At 33.3% G+C, this 16,087-nt stretch overlaps 1 protein-coding gene across 8 annotated transcripts in view; it reads right to left on the bottom strand.

Moving 5' to 3' along the window:
• The window catches only part of STAG2 (STAG2 cohesin complex component), a 139,469-nt gene that overhangs the window by 35,826 nt on the left and 87,556 nt on the right, over nt 1-16,087 (bottom strand). For all 8 annotated transcript variants that reach the window (XM_075999193.1, XM_075999189.1, XM_075999196.1 and 5 more), the window contains 12 exons: nt 15,866-15,964; nt 15,687-15,766; nt 11,132-11,239; nt 8,797-8,908; nt 6,330-6,447; nt 5,805-5,908; nt 4,676-4,768; nt 4,467-4,556; nt 3,682-3,885; nt 1,502-1,572; nt 1,199-1,286; nt 1,024-1,104 (listed from right to left, as the gene is read on the bottom strand). In XM_075999193.1, the coding sequence (XP_075855308.1) occupies nt 1,024-1,104; nt 1,199-1,286; nt 1,502-1,572; nt 3,682-3,885; nt 4,467-4,556; nt 4,676-4,768; nt 5,805-5,908; nt 6,330-6,447; nt 8,797-8,908; nt 11,132-11,239; nt 15,687-15,766; nt 15,866-15,964 (1,248 nt within the window). The remainder of the gene's footprint in view (nt 1-1,023; nt 1,105-1,198; nt 1,287-1,501; nt 1,573-3,681; nt 3,886-4,466; nt 4,557-4,675; nt 4,769-5,804; nt 5,909-6,329; nt 6,448-8,796; nt 8,909-11,131; nt 11,240-15,686; nt 15,767-15,865; nt 15,965-16,087) is intronic.

The following is a 16,087-nucleotide window of genomic DNA, read 5'->3' as shown; positions in this document are numbered from 1 at the left end:
CCAATTAATTTATTTTTATTTATAGTAGAGACGAGGTCTCGCTCTTGCTCATGCTGGTTTCAAACTCCTGACTTTGAACGATCCACCTGCCTTGGCCTCCCAGAGTGCTAGGATTACAGGCATGAGCCACCGTGCCCGGCCAAAAGTACATGATTTTAACAATACTATATAAATTTTGAGAGGAAAAAACCATTTATAGATATAACAAAACCTTAAAAGCACAGAGAAATTCTAAGCATTTAATGTTATTCTATAGGTTTAGGCAACATAAATGTATTATCAAGGGGATTCTCTTTTGAAGAAAATATCTATGAATAACTAAAATTGTAACTATCAGAAACTGCTTAATATTTATAAAAATGAGCCCAAATAACATTTAAGGCAACATCTACTACTATAAGTACAATGTTTAAGCTTCTAATTTATAAATGGAAAAGGCAATCCTGTTTAGTTCAATTACTAAACACATGAAGGATTACCATTGTGAGAAAAGCTTTAAAAGTTTTGGTACTAGTAAGCTGACACATATACTCAATCAGAAAATATATTCATCAGAAAATGACTTATCGTGAATTTGGGACATGACTAGAGAGATCTTGAATAAGAATAAAGTGGTCCCAAAACAATACCAAGGCATAAGATGATCTAGGGGCAGGGAGCTTATTACCTACTGTTTCAAAGGCTTTTGGTCACCAATTTTGGGACTATGGAAAGTCACGAGTTATGCCACCCACTAATGAAAACAACTTTTAATTAAAAAATTGTACTTTGAAACAAACCATTCTTCCACTGAATATACATCAAACTACAAACAGGACTATTTTTTAAAGGTACATGTTAATAAATAATAAATTAGAACCAAGCAACACTTCATTTAAATAACTGGTCTTGCTAAATGTATAAGTTTGCTGAAAACTACTAAATTTTATATATTATATATGTATTATAATATATAATTTATATATTATATATAATATATTATATATATTAATCTAATAAAAACACTACTAAACGACCACAAACCTTTGTAGAGCTGCTTTCAGTTATCTTAGCAAGTTGCCAAAGGATTACATAGTGAGTACACTGCAGTGCATGAATAACAATCTGTAAAAAGAACCAAAAGAAGACAGTTAAAATTGAAAAGTCATAAGACTTTGTTTCTCAAAGTTAAATATGTAACTTGTAAATAAATAAAAACCTGTTCAGGCATGTCTCCATTTTCAATTCCGGTTTTCAGAAGTTTGTAATTACAAGCAAACAAGTCCCACTTTGAAAGATCATGGGCACTGTATAAAAGAGAATTAAATTATATTAAAAAGCAGGCCCTAAATCACAACTGTTTTGAACTTCAGTGTTAAATATAATGAACTTTTTAACATGCTCCCACAACAAAAGATAAATGTGTATTAGAATCTGTTAACATTGTAAGCCATAAAACATGCAAGTTGATTTTCATATTTGTACACTTTCAAGAAATCAGAAACTTTAAGATTCAACTTACTTATGAAAAGCAGTAATCCTCTTCAACGTTGACAATACCTGATACGCATCATCTTCATCAGGTTCTTCGCCCTATGGATATTAATTATACATTAGGAACCAACAAAATAAAAACTCCTAAGGATATCAAAATAGTGATACTACCTTGAAAAATAAAGAATATATGCCTGTAATCCCAGAACTTGGGGAGGCCAGGGAGGGAGAATTTCAAGACTAGCCTGGGCAACATAGTGAGACCCTGTCCCTACAAAATTTAAAATTTAAAAATTAGCTGGGCATGGTGGCATGTGCCTGTAATGCCAGATACTCAGGAGGCTGAGGCAGGAAGATCGCTTGAGTTCGAGGCTATAGTGAGCTATGATCACACCACTGCACTTCAGCCTGGGCAGTAGAACAAAACTCTGACTCTTAAGATAATAATAGTAATAATAATAATAATACAAAACCTACAAATTAACTCTGTCATTCAATACCAAAGATGTGGTAAAATTTATGGCAATATGGCTGGGATAATGAGTCAACTCAATGTTGTTATCACAGGAACATTATTACCGAGACAGAAAAATGGAATGACATTTTTTTCTCTTTTTAAGTAAACCCTGACACAGAACTCTAAATATGCCAACTATTTCACAGTAATAAATGCACGAGAACAGTAAGGAAAAATACAGTAGATGACAAGCAAGAGATTATAAAGACAACACCTAAAGGACAAAACCTATGCCAAACCCTACACATATCTTCAGAAAGATATGAGACTAATCACAAGTAAATGGGGAAAAACCCCTCTGAATAATGACTAGATATGCTAGTCCTTTTTGAACTAATACGTATCAATGTGTCTTAATATAGCTTCCAGTTAAGGGTAAGTCAGGTTTTGAAAAATGTTATAAAATCTTACTATGTGAAGCATAAAACTGTTTAAGCACTACTGAAACTACCCTGTTGAACACCAGGTCTCTCAAAAGAAAAGCATACTTGTTTTTAAACTTTAATTCTTCTACAAAGTAATTAAACTTAATTAACAAACCATTGCTTGATTTTAAAATAACTTGTCCTAATCATAATCATATTCAGGCAAGAGTAGAGCCATTAAAATTTTAATGGAGAATATGATCATTGTACATCGATGTATGTGCACAAACCTACAATTAGTAAAACCTAATAAGCCTGGATTAACATCATATGCCAAAAAAACTTGACAGTAATTGATAAAACAAGAATTGAAATTACAAAGTCTATATGACTTTTACAGTATTAATGATAAAAGTGATTTGGAGGCCAGGTCTGGTGGCTCATGCCTGTCATCCTAGCACTATGGAGGATTGCTTGAGGCCAGGAGTTCAAGACCAACCTGAGCAATAGCAAGACCCCATCTCTACAAAAAAAAAATTAGAAAAATTAGCCAGGTGTGGTGGCGTGTGCCTGCAGTCCCAACCACTGGGGGGCTGAGGCAGGACAATCACTTGAGCCCAGGAGTTTGAGGTTGCAGTGAGCTATGATGATGCCACTGCACTCTAGCCCCAGCGACAGGGTAAGACCTTGTCTCAAAAAGAAAAAATGTGATTTGAAAAAGAAAGAGTAAAGGCATTAATTTGACAATTATGACTTTTTATTCAAATAGATTTAACTGTAAATATATATTTCCAGAATAAATAATAATCACAATAAAAACACAACTGTATCCAAGTGCCATGCACTAAGCCTCTTTGGAAATACAACAGCACAACACAAGAAACTCCAACACTGACAGTGGCTATAACAATAATTTATCAAGGCTTTATAATACCAAAGACCATAATGGCCTTTCCTCAGCAACATTGCTAAAACACTAAAAAAACAAAACAAAACAAAACTACCTTTTTGGGTTACTTTGTTTTAATCTAGCTCAATTTTTCTGTTCCATTAATACCCTATTCCAGAACAGCCCCAGGTAATGGCCCAATCATTTCTTCAAACTAAAACAGATGTTAGTTTTGTTCTCACCTTCTCCAAGTCACAGATTCTTACTACTTTCCTATTTTGGTGGAGGAGTAATAGTAGCCTGATCATTCAATGAACAAAAAGCCCGAGAATCTTTATAACATCCTGTTAGGGACCATCACCAAGCCTGAGACTTGGGTGACTAATTAGGTTACTGTAGTAGAGAGACCCAACTAAGAAAATACTTGAAATATATACCTCTTGTAGAAAATCTTCAAGAAGCCGATTAAATTTATCTGCCAATTCATCTATCAGTTGACTTCTTGAAATATCTACTCTGTTGAAGATCGTGAACTCTTCATTACAGAGTGCATGGTAAGTTTTAGAACATGCTTCCAAAACATCTGTATCTGTGTGCTTCTCTACGATGTTCCGGATCTGTCGCAATAAGGCATCCAAATGCTGCAAAATAATTTTTTTAAAATCAAAACAAAAGTATATATGATACACATAAAGTGACTGTACCACTATACCACTGCAGAGAAAATTTTCATATGTAATTCTACAATGTAGAGCATACATTTTAAGTGTTTTTCTAGTTGTGGTAACTAAATACAATGATCCATCCATACTTATTTTCTCAATTTTTAACAGGAATAGTATTACCTATCTCACAGGGCTTTGGTAAGAATGTTAATACATATAAAGAGCTTATAATAGTTCCTGGAACACAGTAAAAGTGTTCAATGAATAAGCTGCTTTTGTTTTATAACTGTTATTATCTAGTTACTCACACTCAATCTCTATATACAATCAATGATATTGTCACATACTAAGAATGAGGTATGGCTTGGGCATGAAGCAAATGAAAGCCTCATTAGCACCACTCTCTAAAACGAACTGATCTAAAATACAGAAGATATATAAAACAGGTCTTCTTTCATATTACAAAAACATTTTAAAAATATAAACAAAGTGTATGATGGGATGAACTAAACTAACAATTTCTCTTCAAAGTATTTTATACACAAATAACAGCTTACCTTTTCTAATCGTCCAGTGGTATATATTTCCAAATCAAAGTACTGAGGCAACTGCAACAAATTAGTCACCTTTTCTGCATCTACAGAGTACTGTGAAATAAAAAGATCATGTTAAAAACATCAAACTGATAAGTAAACTAATATTCTGTGAGGCATTCCAAAAATCCCTATGATTTCTTAGTAACACTATGATGCCAACACAAACTTACTTTTGCTAATAACTGAGGAAGGGCTACAGCAAAAAGTTCCGTGATTTTTGTCCTGTCATCTAACTGGGTCTTCTTCTCCTTCGCTGTCAGCACCTAAAGTAACACAAAAACTTTTATTAACATTTAAGTTCATTAACACTGTTAAGTAATCAAATTTAAATAATACATACAAAATAAATAAAACTGTATTTTAAGTGATGAACACAAAAAATTCTACTGTAAAACTTTAACCCTAAAAATGATACAAAAGAGAATAACTTAAATATTATCAAAAAGCAAAGCCACATGAAAAAAAAAAATCTCAATAGTCCCAGAGGGAAAAATCAATATCCAATTAGAATAACTAACTCTACCTTTGGATGTAAGGAGAATCAATTAGGAATAGGAAATATAGTTTAGGAGCTTATATATAATGGGATTGAGCAGCACTTCTGCTTGCCCCAGAAGATGAGCCATGAACATAAATTATAAATTCAAAATAGTAAGTGACTACAAAGAACTAAAAAAACAGAAATCAAAAACAATTTTTAAACCAAATAAAATAAAAGCATCACATAATTTTCAGTATTGCTTGTGAATTTTGTTTGAGTTATACACAAACACATATATATATGTGTATGCTAGGTCACAAAATAAAAATGTATTTTTGTGCTTCACAATAAAGAGTTTAAGCACCCATGGAACTGTTAGTGTAAATTGCATATACATGTTTCTTTGCAATAATTCATTAAAATCTGATCCCAGGAAATAGGAATTTCCCTATTTTGAAGAATTATCATCTCCATTTTATATTAGAATAAAAAGAAAGCGAATCTATGAATAAACCAAAACACCGAAATGCACCATTCTAAAATGGTATACTACATTCTTTCTTGAAGGCAGGAACTATCAATCACTGTATCACTTGCAGTAACTAACAAAGTCTCTTATCATATAGAAAGAATTCAAATTTCTCAAATTGCTAATGCTTTAAAATTTACTTCTAACACATATTTATAAGCAAAGGTCATCAGAAAAATAAGACATAAGATTTCAAAATTCTTGTTCCATGGTTAAAATAAGACTTTTTAAAAAAAGATAGTGAAAAAAGAGAAATGTAGTTTATAATACTGAAAATACATTGGCATACCCTTTTTCCTGTCCCTCTTCCCACGGGAGGATGACATTCAGCTGCTTGTCTAATAGTACAAAGCATTATTTCAATCAGAGCACTCTCTTGCCTGTCTGTCAGTGCTTAAATAGAAAAAAAATCAGAAAGAGTTAACCTATTTCTTCTCCCTATATGCCACTTGTAATATTACATAACAGTTTCTTCTGCCTGTGAATAGAATTTCACCTAAGGTACTAAAGAAAATCTCATGACTATATCACAGAAAATATCAGAGTAAGTTAAAGCTTCCTAATCCCCTCAGAATTCCAAATCTGTCCATTATGGATCCACACATTTTAGTAAAGAAAATATGATCCCAGATACAAAAACTAAAGAATGTTGACAGCAATTACACTTTTCTACATAGCATGAGATTCGTGCATATGAAGAAAACAAAACTATGCACAAAGTAGGATTTTTTACACTTATGTTAACACTAAAAAAGGTAAAGAGCTTTTTTGAAACTGTTTAGATGGAAAAAATACCGTCATGAGATGTCCTTACCTTCCTCTCCACTAAGTGGCTCCTCCAACAACAGGCTATTCATACATTCCCAGTCTTTCAGCAGCTCGGTAGCACAGTCCCACATGCTATCCACAAGGTATGCTGCATGCTCATGCAACTAAAATTAAAAAAGAGCAATGTGCTCTTAGATAAATAATATACTAGCCTTAACTCTAAAGAATAGAAGCTTTGTTGGCACCATGTGCAAACTTTTACAGCGATCTGTTTTCTCAGGTGAAATGGAAGAAAGGACAGACAAGCAACTGCCTTAGTTTGCTGGGTTTTGTTAGGTAAGCTTTGTTAGGTAGCATCTTTAAACATTTTTCACAATATTATTAAAACATTAACATGAAAGATTAAATGTATACATACTGCTTATTTGGACCTAATATTACATGAGTTAACTACTCAATTCTTAAACACACTACGAATTTATTTTACCAAAATGGGGGAGTAACAGTGGTTAATTAAAACATAAAATACAGGTTTATTTGTAAATCCAGTATATAAGAAAATCATCCTCTTCATTCAGTAAAGCTTAAAAGACCTTACCTATTCCCAATTCATTTTACGGGATGAGTGTAAACATTATACAAACACTTGTGAAAGACAAATAAAAAATATTATGGACTAATATCCTTCATGAACATAGAATGTCCTCAAAAATTGGCAAACTGAAACCAGCAATATATAAAAAGACTAGACCAAGTAGGGTTTATCCTAGAAATGCAAGGTTGAGAAGACCTTCAAAAAACTCATTTAACACATTAACATAATGAAGAATAAAAATAAAACAATTGGGGCCGGGCACAGTGGCTCACGCCTATAATCCTAGCACTCTGGGAGGCCAAAGCAGAAGGATCACCTGAGCTCAGGAGTTTGAGATCAGCCTGAGCAAGAGTGAGACCCCGTCTCTACTAAAAATAGAAAAAATTAACTGGGCGTGGCAGAGCGCAGCCGGTTGTCTCAGGAACTCATAGTCTCAGTAACTCGGGAGGCTGGGGCAGGAGGATTGCTTGAGCCCAGGAGTTTTGAGGTTGCTGTGAGCTAGGCTGACCCCATGGCACTCTAGCCCGGGTGACAGAGCAAGACTCTGTTTCAAAAATAAATAAATAAAACAATCATCTCAAGGAATGTAGAAAAATCATTTTACAGAATTCAACATCCATCCATGATAGAACCTCTCAGCAAAATAAGTGATATAAGGAAACATCCTCAATCTGATAATAACTATCTATATAACACCCACGGCTAACAATTAATGTTGAAATACTGGATGCTTTTCCCATAAGATCAGGAGTAATTCAAAGATATCTGTTCAACATTCTACTGGAGGTCTACTGGAAGTCTTAGGCAGTTCAATAAGGCAAGAAAAAAAATTGAAAAAACTGTTAGAAAGGAAAAGATAAAATTATCTTTATTTGCAAATAACTTGATTATATATTGCAGAAAATCCTAAAGCATCTAATTAAAAAATTACTAAATAAGTGAATTTAGCCAAGTTGCAGAATAGGTCAATTCAATAATCAAAAACCAATTATAGGGCCGGGCGCTGTGGCTCACGCCTGTAATCCTAGCTCTTGGGAGGCCAAGGCGGGCGGATTGCTCAAGGTCAGGAGTTCAAAACCAGCCTGAGCAAGAGCGAGACCCCGTCTCTACTATAAACAGAAAGAAATTAATTGGCCAACTGATATATATATAAAAAAAAAATTAGCGGGGCATAGTGGCGCATGCCTGTAGTCCCAGCTACTCGGGAGGCTGAGGCAGAAGGATCACTCGAGCCCAGGAGTTTGAGGTTGCTGTGAGCTAGGCTGATGCCACGGCACTCACTCTAGCCTGGACAACAAAGTAAGACTCTGTCTCAAAAAAAAAAAAAAAAAAAACAATTATATATCTACAGAAAGGATTAGACAATTAAAAGGCCCTAACACTAATTAAATAATATATGATATGAACACCAAAAATAAATTTTGAGCTCTCTCAAAATCTGATTAGCAAGTTAGATTTTTCAACTTGAGACTGATATAAATCCACCTCTACAACAATAGAAATAACAGCAGGTACCAACATTTGAGAACTTACAATGTGCTAGGTCTGTTAAAAGTTTTACACAGGTTATCTCAGTGTTATCTGAGAATTTATAACCCATCTTTCTTTAATAGGAAACTGAAGCTAGAAAGATAAAGTAACTAAACCAAAGTTATACAAACTGTAAGCAGAGGACCCTAATTGATTATCAGGTTTTTCTGATTCCAAAATTCATATTCTCAGCACTATACATAAATCCTATTGTTTGAAGACCTTACTAAAAAGTAGAAGGTATATTTTAAAGATTTTGTTGTATCAGTATATCTCCAATCTATTTAAAATTTACTGTGTTACATGGAAGATGTTAAGATGTACCTCATTTTAACACCCTTCTCCAAAATTTTTTGAACATAACTATAAAATAAACAATACAACTAACCTCACTTTCTAGAAAGAAAAAAACCAATGTCTTAACCAGGTTGGCATTTGGACCTTGTCTTCCCCTTCTTTTCATCATTCCATCATCCTCTGGATCTCTACGACTGAAGAGCCTATGAACAAAGTAAAAATATTTATTATAAAATAACAAAAAACCCTATTTCTTAATCAAAAAATTAACTGTCCGGATTCCATATATAAACATTAATAACAAAGGAGTAAAAGGGAAGGTACAATACTGTCCAACATCGAGCAAACAATTGCTATAAACCTTTTTCATTTCATCCTTGCTGGTACTTCTAAGTCCTTTTAAACTAACTTCTCAAGTTAACTATAATGAGTTATAAATTATTTCTTTTGAAAAACCTTACTGCATTTTATACAACTGTTTCCATTCATAAAGTAGTACACTAACCTGCACTATTTATGCACAAAAATCTATGATATATATTTTTCTTTAAAACGAAATGTATCTTTTCCTTCTATCCTTATTGCCAAACTATCCCAACTTAGTGTTCTTTTTCTATGGATAGCATGACTGTTCTTTTTTTTTTTTGAGACAGAGTCTCACTTTGTTGCCCAGGCTAGAGTGAGTGCCGTGGCATCAGCCTGGCTCACAGCAACCTCAATCTCCGGGACTCAGCGATCCTACTGCCTCAGCCTCCCGAGTAGCTGGGACTACAGGCATGCGCCACCATGCCCGGCTAATTTTTTTTTTTTTTGTATATATATTTTTAGTTGGTCAATTAATTTATTTCTATTTTTGGTAGAGACGGGGTCTCGCTCAGGCTGGTTTCGAACTCCTGACCTTGAGCAATCCACCCGCCTCAGCCTCCCAAAGTGCTAGGATTACAGGCGTGAGCCACTACGCCCGGCTGCATGACTGTTCTGTCTCATAAACAACAAAAGAGAATTAACACTGGATAGTGATTAATAGAAAACTGTAAAGTGAATGTTTTACACCACCTACTCTTTCTAAAAAATGTTGTACCCCAAACAGGCATTTTAATAAAATCTTACAAAAAATCAAAGTTTAATACAAGTGGTTCAAAATGTTCTCTTTGAAAGCCATCACAGAACATTCACTGAATGTTTTCTGTGATCAAACATTTACACTGTTATCCATACTACCTGACATGTTAAATATCATCATAAAAGTAAAAGGATTGTATGATTCTTGCAATATTAAGTACTTGAAGCAGAACCTTCTAATATTTTCTAAAGCAAAGGAAAATTAAGTTGAAGACTAAAAATTGTAGTATAGGCAATATTTTAAAGTTGAAGTAGGTGAAAAGAAGAGCAAACAATTAGGAAGAGGTTAATCTTAATATTATAATATAGTTAGGTATCTTTTTAAGCATGTCCATTAAAATACATGAGTATATTTTCCTTTAAAGATCTAACTTAAACAGGGAGGGTGGGAATGGGGTAAGGGATAAAAATGTACCTACTAGGTACAACATTCACAACTCTGGTGATGGGCACACTAAAAGCCCTGACTTCAGCATTATTCAGTTCATCCATCTAACAAAAATACTTATACCTCCTTAATATTTTTGGGAAAAAACAATTAAATTAAATTTTTTAAAATCTAACTTTAATAAATCAAAGAACTTGGAGAAGAGAAATCTAAACTTTTATTTTTGTTTTTAATTTTTTGCTTTTCTTTTTTTAAAATTTATTTCTTCTTTTATATTCTATTTTTTTCTTTTTTTTTTACTCTAACACCTTTTATCATCATTCCCAAGAAATCTAAACTTTTAGGGAAATAGTAAATAAAATGTGAAAGTTTCAATTTGACCTGTACTATTTTTTAAAAGTTTTTAAATATAGTTTTTAATATCAAGTATAATAAACTACTGGCCAGGCCCGGTGGCTCACGCTTGTAATCCTAGCACTCCGGGAGGCCGAGGCAGGAGGATAGTTTGAGCTCAGGAGTTCAAAACCAGCCTGAGCAAGAGCGAGACCCCATCTCTACTAAAAATAGAAAGAAATTAACTGGCCAACTAAAAATATATAGAAAAAATTAGCCGGACATGGTGGTACATGCCTGTTGTCCCAGCTACTCGGGAGGCTGAGGCAGGAGGATTGCTTGAGCCCAGGAGTTTGAGGTTGCTGTGAGCTAGGCTGACGCCACAGCACTCTAGCCCAGGCAACAGAGTGAGACTCTGTCTCGATAGATAGATAGATAGATAGATAGATAGATAGATAGATAGATAGATAGACAGACAGACAGACAGACAGACAGACAGACAGACAGATAGATTAAAAAAAGATAATAAACTACTGCTATGAAAGTATACTATAGAAAATGAATAGCAGAAATACAGACTTACTTTTTGTAGAGAAATTCTCCAGCTGCTACTGCTACTGGCCGGTGAGCTGAATAAACCAGATGATAGACATTTTCACAATCTTCTGCAGTAAGAACTTCTTCACTACTCCTAAAAAGAAATTAGTAAAAGGTGTTTTTTTAAAGTAATGTCATAATTCTAAATGTCTTAAGAGTATAAAAATTCACACTCATAGATTTTTTAAAAACTGTAAACTCTCACAGAGTTGTGTTAGAGAAAAAAGTAAAGAAACCAACTTTACTTATTGTTTGCCAGTAAAAGCTTACCCCAACCAAAAGAACTGAATACTGTATTAAGATCAAAGATAAAAAATAGCAAGTAAAATTAAGAGTGAATACAGAACGTAAAAAAATGAATGTTTAACAGAATAATGTGACATAGATGCCAAAGAGAAAGGAAGACAAAACTAATGCAGAAAGTGGCAGCATGCTAAGAATTTAGAGTTAATAATCACAGATAACACTGCATATATTTCTTAGTAATATTAAGGAACACAATATCACGTTAAAATATACTAATGCCTTTACCTCACACTGATACTTCATCTATCATGTACTGAATACCACATAAGGCAATATAAGTGGATTTTCCAAATAATTAAAACTTAAGTGACAAAGATCTTTAATTCTAATCTATCATTGGAAAAATCTTACTAAAATGTAGTGCTCATTTTCCTGATCTTATGTCTGAGAACACTGCATAGATAGTTGAAGAACACAGATCCTTTTTACTTTCTGGTTTTCTGCTGTACTAAAGGTTTCCAGAACTCTGATGTCAAAAAAATGTTACTTCTTTTTCAGAGAAAAAGAAACTACATTGTTAAAATTCAAGTTTCAAAGCACTTTGATTTAAATTACTCTATGTATAATACTTTATTGTTTTGGAAAAACCACTGTGTCTTTCTATAACCAAAACTTTGAATCAACCAGTTAAAGTAGTACAAATCTATGGTAACTCATTCATTTTAACTTTTTGAGAAGGAACATTCCTAACAAGTTTCAATTATTAGGTATATACCCAGCTGAAAAATCAACATAAATGTCTCTATTATTACCTTTAATAAAAATATCAGAAACAGTAAGGTATTCATAGTGTATTATGGAGGATGGGGGAAGCTACAGAAATATATTCAGAGTACTATTCTTATTTCAGAATTGTTTCTGTATCTTTACATGTGTTGTTTATAATTTTAAATCCAATTAAAAATTAAGGAAACATGCAATAGTTAATAGACTGCTCAAAAAGCCCCTACATAAGTGTATTCTCCAAAAATGTCAATATATCTGAAACTGCCTTCTTTTTAATTACTGCAAAATAGTCTATTTCATATAAATGGGGATAATAACCACCATATCACTGGGCTGCTATATTAAATGAGATAATCCACATAAAGTGCTTATATTATCTATTATTTCACATACTAATTTAATTCTTCATCTACTGACAATCATCTCAGTTGTTTTCAAAATTCTGCTATTACCGCGGTGCTTCCAGCCTGTAATCCTAGCACTTTGGGAGGTCAAGGCAGGAGAATCACTTGAGACCACGAGTTCAAAACCAGCCTGGGCAACACAGCCAGACTCTTTCACTACAAAAAATACAAAAATCAGCCAGGCATGTTGGCACATGCCTGTAGCCCAACTACTCAGGAGTCTTAGGCAGGAAGATAACTTGAGCCCAAGCGTTTGAGGTTGCAGGGAGCTATGATGACACCATTGCACTCTAGTCCAGGCAATAGAGACCTTGTCTCAAAAATAAAGAAAAAAAAAAACTGCTATTGTAAACAAATGCTGTGTTACAGAACACAAATGTTTTAAAATTTGATAGACACTGCCAATTTTCTCCAAGGAACTTAAACCAAATTATACTCTCATTAACTATAAATGGGCCTATTTCAGCATAGCCTCAATAACATAGTATATTATCAAACACTTTTTATCTTTGCCAAGCAAATAGGTAAAAAAAATAGTCTCAATTTAAAATGTATGTCTTTATGTGTGGCTGAACATCTTCTCTTAAGTTTAAATTTCTATTTTATTTTCCCTCAATTATCTGATCCATAACATTTGACTACTTTCCTACTGGGCTTCTGGTCTTTTAATTGATTTGCAGAAACTTATCCCTTTGATGCAAATATTTCACCCAATCTGACATTATCTTTCTTTTTTGAAATATTAAGCTGATATTTGCTTTCAGAGTTTGTTTATGGCACTTTATGCCATACAGATATTTTTATTTGTAATGTGGTTAATTCATTGATCTTTTTATGTCTAGGTTTTATGTCATGTTAGAAAACTTTTTGTGCAATCATTTTACACATAAAATAAAAATTTTAACTCTTCCCACATTTTCAACTAGTGCTTTTATGGTTCCATTTATTAGCATTTAAATAGTTCTTCCATCTGCAAATTATTTTGGGTTAAGGAATGTAACAGGAGCCCCATTTTACTTTTCCCCCAAATACAAATTGTCACAAAAACATTTATTGACTGTACTTCTGACAGGAAATGCCACCTTCATCTTATACTAGAATTCTACACGTATTTATGTTTGGTTCTACTCCACTGATCTTTTTGTCTATTCATGTACCGAGACCATAATTAAAATTACTACAGTTTTTTTTATAATTTCGTATTTTATCTTTTAAAAAATACTATGGCTTTACAATATAACTTAAAATCATGTTGGACTAGTCCTTACTCATTAGTTTTTAATATATTCTGCTGGCTACTCTTACACAGTAATTTTTCCATATGAGTGTCAGAATTAGCTTTCTATGGTTAAAAAAATACTCTGTCATTATTATTTGGATTGTGTTAAATATACATATATAGTGAAATAATAAATCTTTAAATATTGAGTTTTCTTAAGGTAAGCTTTCCAAATTTAAGTATTTTTTATGTTCCTTACTTGCATTTTATTTTATTTATTTATTTTTTTTGAGACAGAGTCTCACTTTGTTGCCCAGGCTAGAGTGAGTGCTGTGGTGTCAGCCTAGTTCACAGCAACCTCAAACTCCTGGGCTCAAGCGATCCTACTGCCTCAGCCTCCTGAGTACCTGGGACTACAGGCATGTGCCACTATGCCCGGCTAATTTTTTCTATATATATATATATATCAGTTGGCCAATTAACTTCTTTCTATTTATGGTAGAGATGGGGTCTTGCACTTGCTCAGGCTGGTTTCGAACTCCTAACCTCGAGCAATCCACCTGCCTCGGCCTCCCAGAGTGCTAGGATAACAGGCGTGAGCCACCGCGCCTGGCTACATTTTATTAATGTTTCTTCATATACATCTGGTGGATTGCTTATTACTAGGTGTTTTTATAAAATATTTAATTTTGAAAAAAGATTTTGATTTTAAGAGGCCTAACATACCACCCAAGTGATTAGAATGGAGACGGCACTTGATAAATATTTATTTTAAAAAGCAGAAAAGAAATGTTGGTGAGGATGTAGAAAAACTGGAACTCTTGTACATTGCTGGTGGGAATGTAAAATGGCACAACTGCTATGAAAAACAATGTGGCAGTCCCCTCCCCCAAAATTGAATAGGATACCATATGATCTAGGAATTCCACCTCTGGGCATACACAAAACAATTGAAAGCAGGGACTTAAACAGATACTTGCACACTCATGCGCATAGCAGTGCCATTCACAATTGTCAAAAGGTAGAATGGGCCCAAACTCATTCAGGGATGAATGAATAAACAAAACGTGGTATACACACATACAATGAAACATTATTCAGCCATAAAAAGGAACAAAATTCTGATACATGCACTATAATATTGATGAACCTTGAAGACATTCTGAATGAAATAAGCCAGACACAAATGGACAAATATTTTATGATTCCACTTATATGAAATAGGAAAATTCACAGAGCCAGAAAAGAACCAGTGGTTAACAGGGTCGGGGGTAAGGGAGTAGTGGGGAGTTAGTGTTTAATAGGTACAGAGTTCCAGAGATGGATAGCAGTGGCAGTTGCACAATAATGTGAATACACATAATGCCACTAAACCATATATATGGACACATACTCGAAAATGGTTAAAAAGTGGTAAATTTTATGTTTTCCATATTTTATCACAAATTTTTAAAAAGTAAAAAAATGAATAACATCATTTCTCGATATGAGTATATCAAATAGTAGACATAGTTGAATATGTCTTCAATTAAGATTGTTTATAGGTACTAACAGAAACAGAAGTTTTAGTAAATGCTCATACTCTAAATGTGTGATAAAATATAATAAGCACATTTTTAGTTTCAAGAGCATCAAAAACAGTAAAATAGGAAGGAAACTGGCCAAGAGAATGGGAACACATGAATTCCTTGCTCAGTTAGAATTTCACAGGTTCTATGTTTCCTTCTTCCTATGTTTTCTCAACTTTACATGAGGAAACTTCTAGCTGTACAATCACACAATTTAAGCTATTAAAATTTAGAACTAGATGATTTGGAAGCAAGTACTCTAATCTATTATTTAGATATCTGCGCATTAGTTCAGATATGTAACAAATACATACTTACTGTAAAACAAGAGTGAGTAATTTTATTGCTTGTACTGCAACATCATACTCTTTGTCAAGGGTCATAGACACAATTCTATCCTAAGGACAAAAAAAATCAAAATATTTTTTAAAAAGAAAGCAAGAGAAAAAATATTTTCAAATTATAGGTAATTTTTAAATACTTCAAGTAATACTAACCTTGAACCGACTGGTAAAAAGCTCCAGTTTGGAATTCAGCTCTTTGTTATAATAAAGCCCTTGTAGAGCAGTAAGACATTTGAGTCTTACTTCACCTTGCTAAAAAAAAAAAAAAAAAAAAACATAAGAGGAGAAAATGCATTAACACTATGTATTTTCAACCTGAATATTCAAGATGTATACAGTATTTTCTACTTTAAAGTTTTAAACATATTTTATACA

The sequence above is a fragment of the Microcebus murinus genome, chromosome X, assembly GCF_040939455.1.
Source record: "Microcebus murinus isolate Inina chromosome X, M.murinus_Inina_mat1.0, whole genome shotgun sequence".
Classification (NCBI taxonomy): Eukaryota; Metazoa; Chordata; class Mammalia; order Primates; family Cheirogaleidae; genus Microcebus; species Microcebus murinus.
Note: the sequence above shows the minus strand (reverse complement) of the source record. Positions and strands in the feature narration are given on the sequence as shown.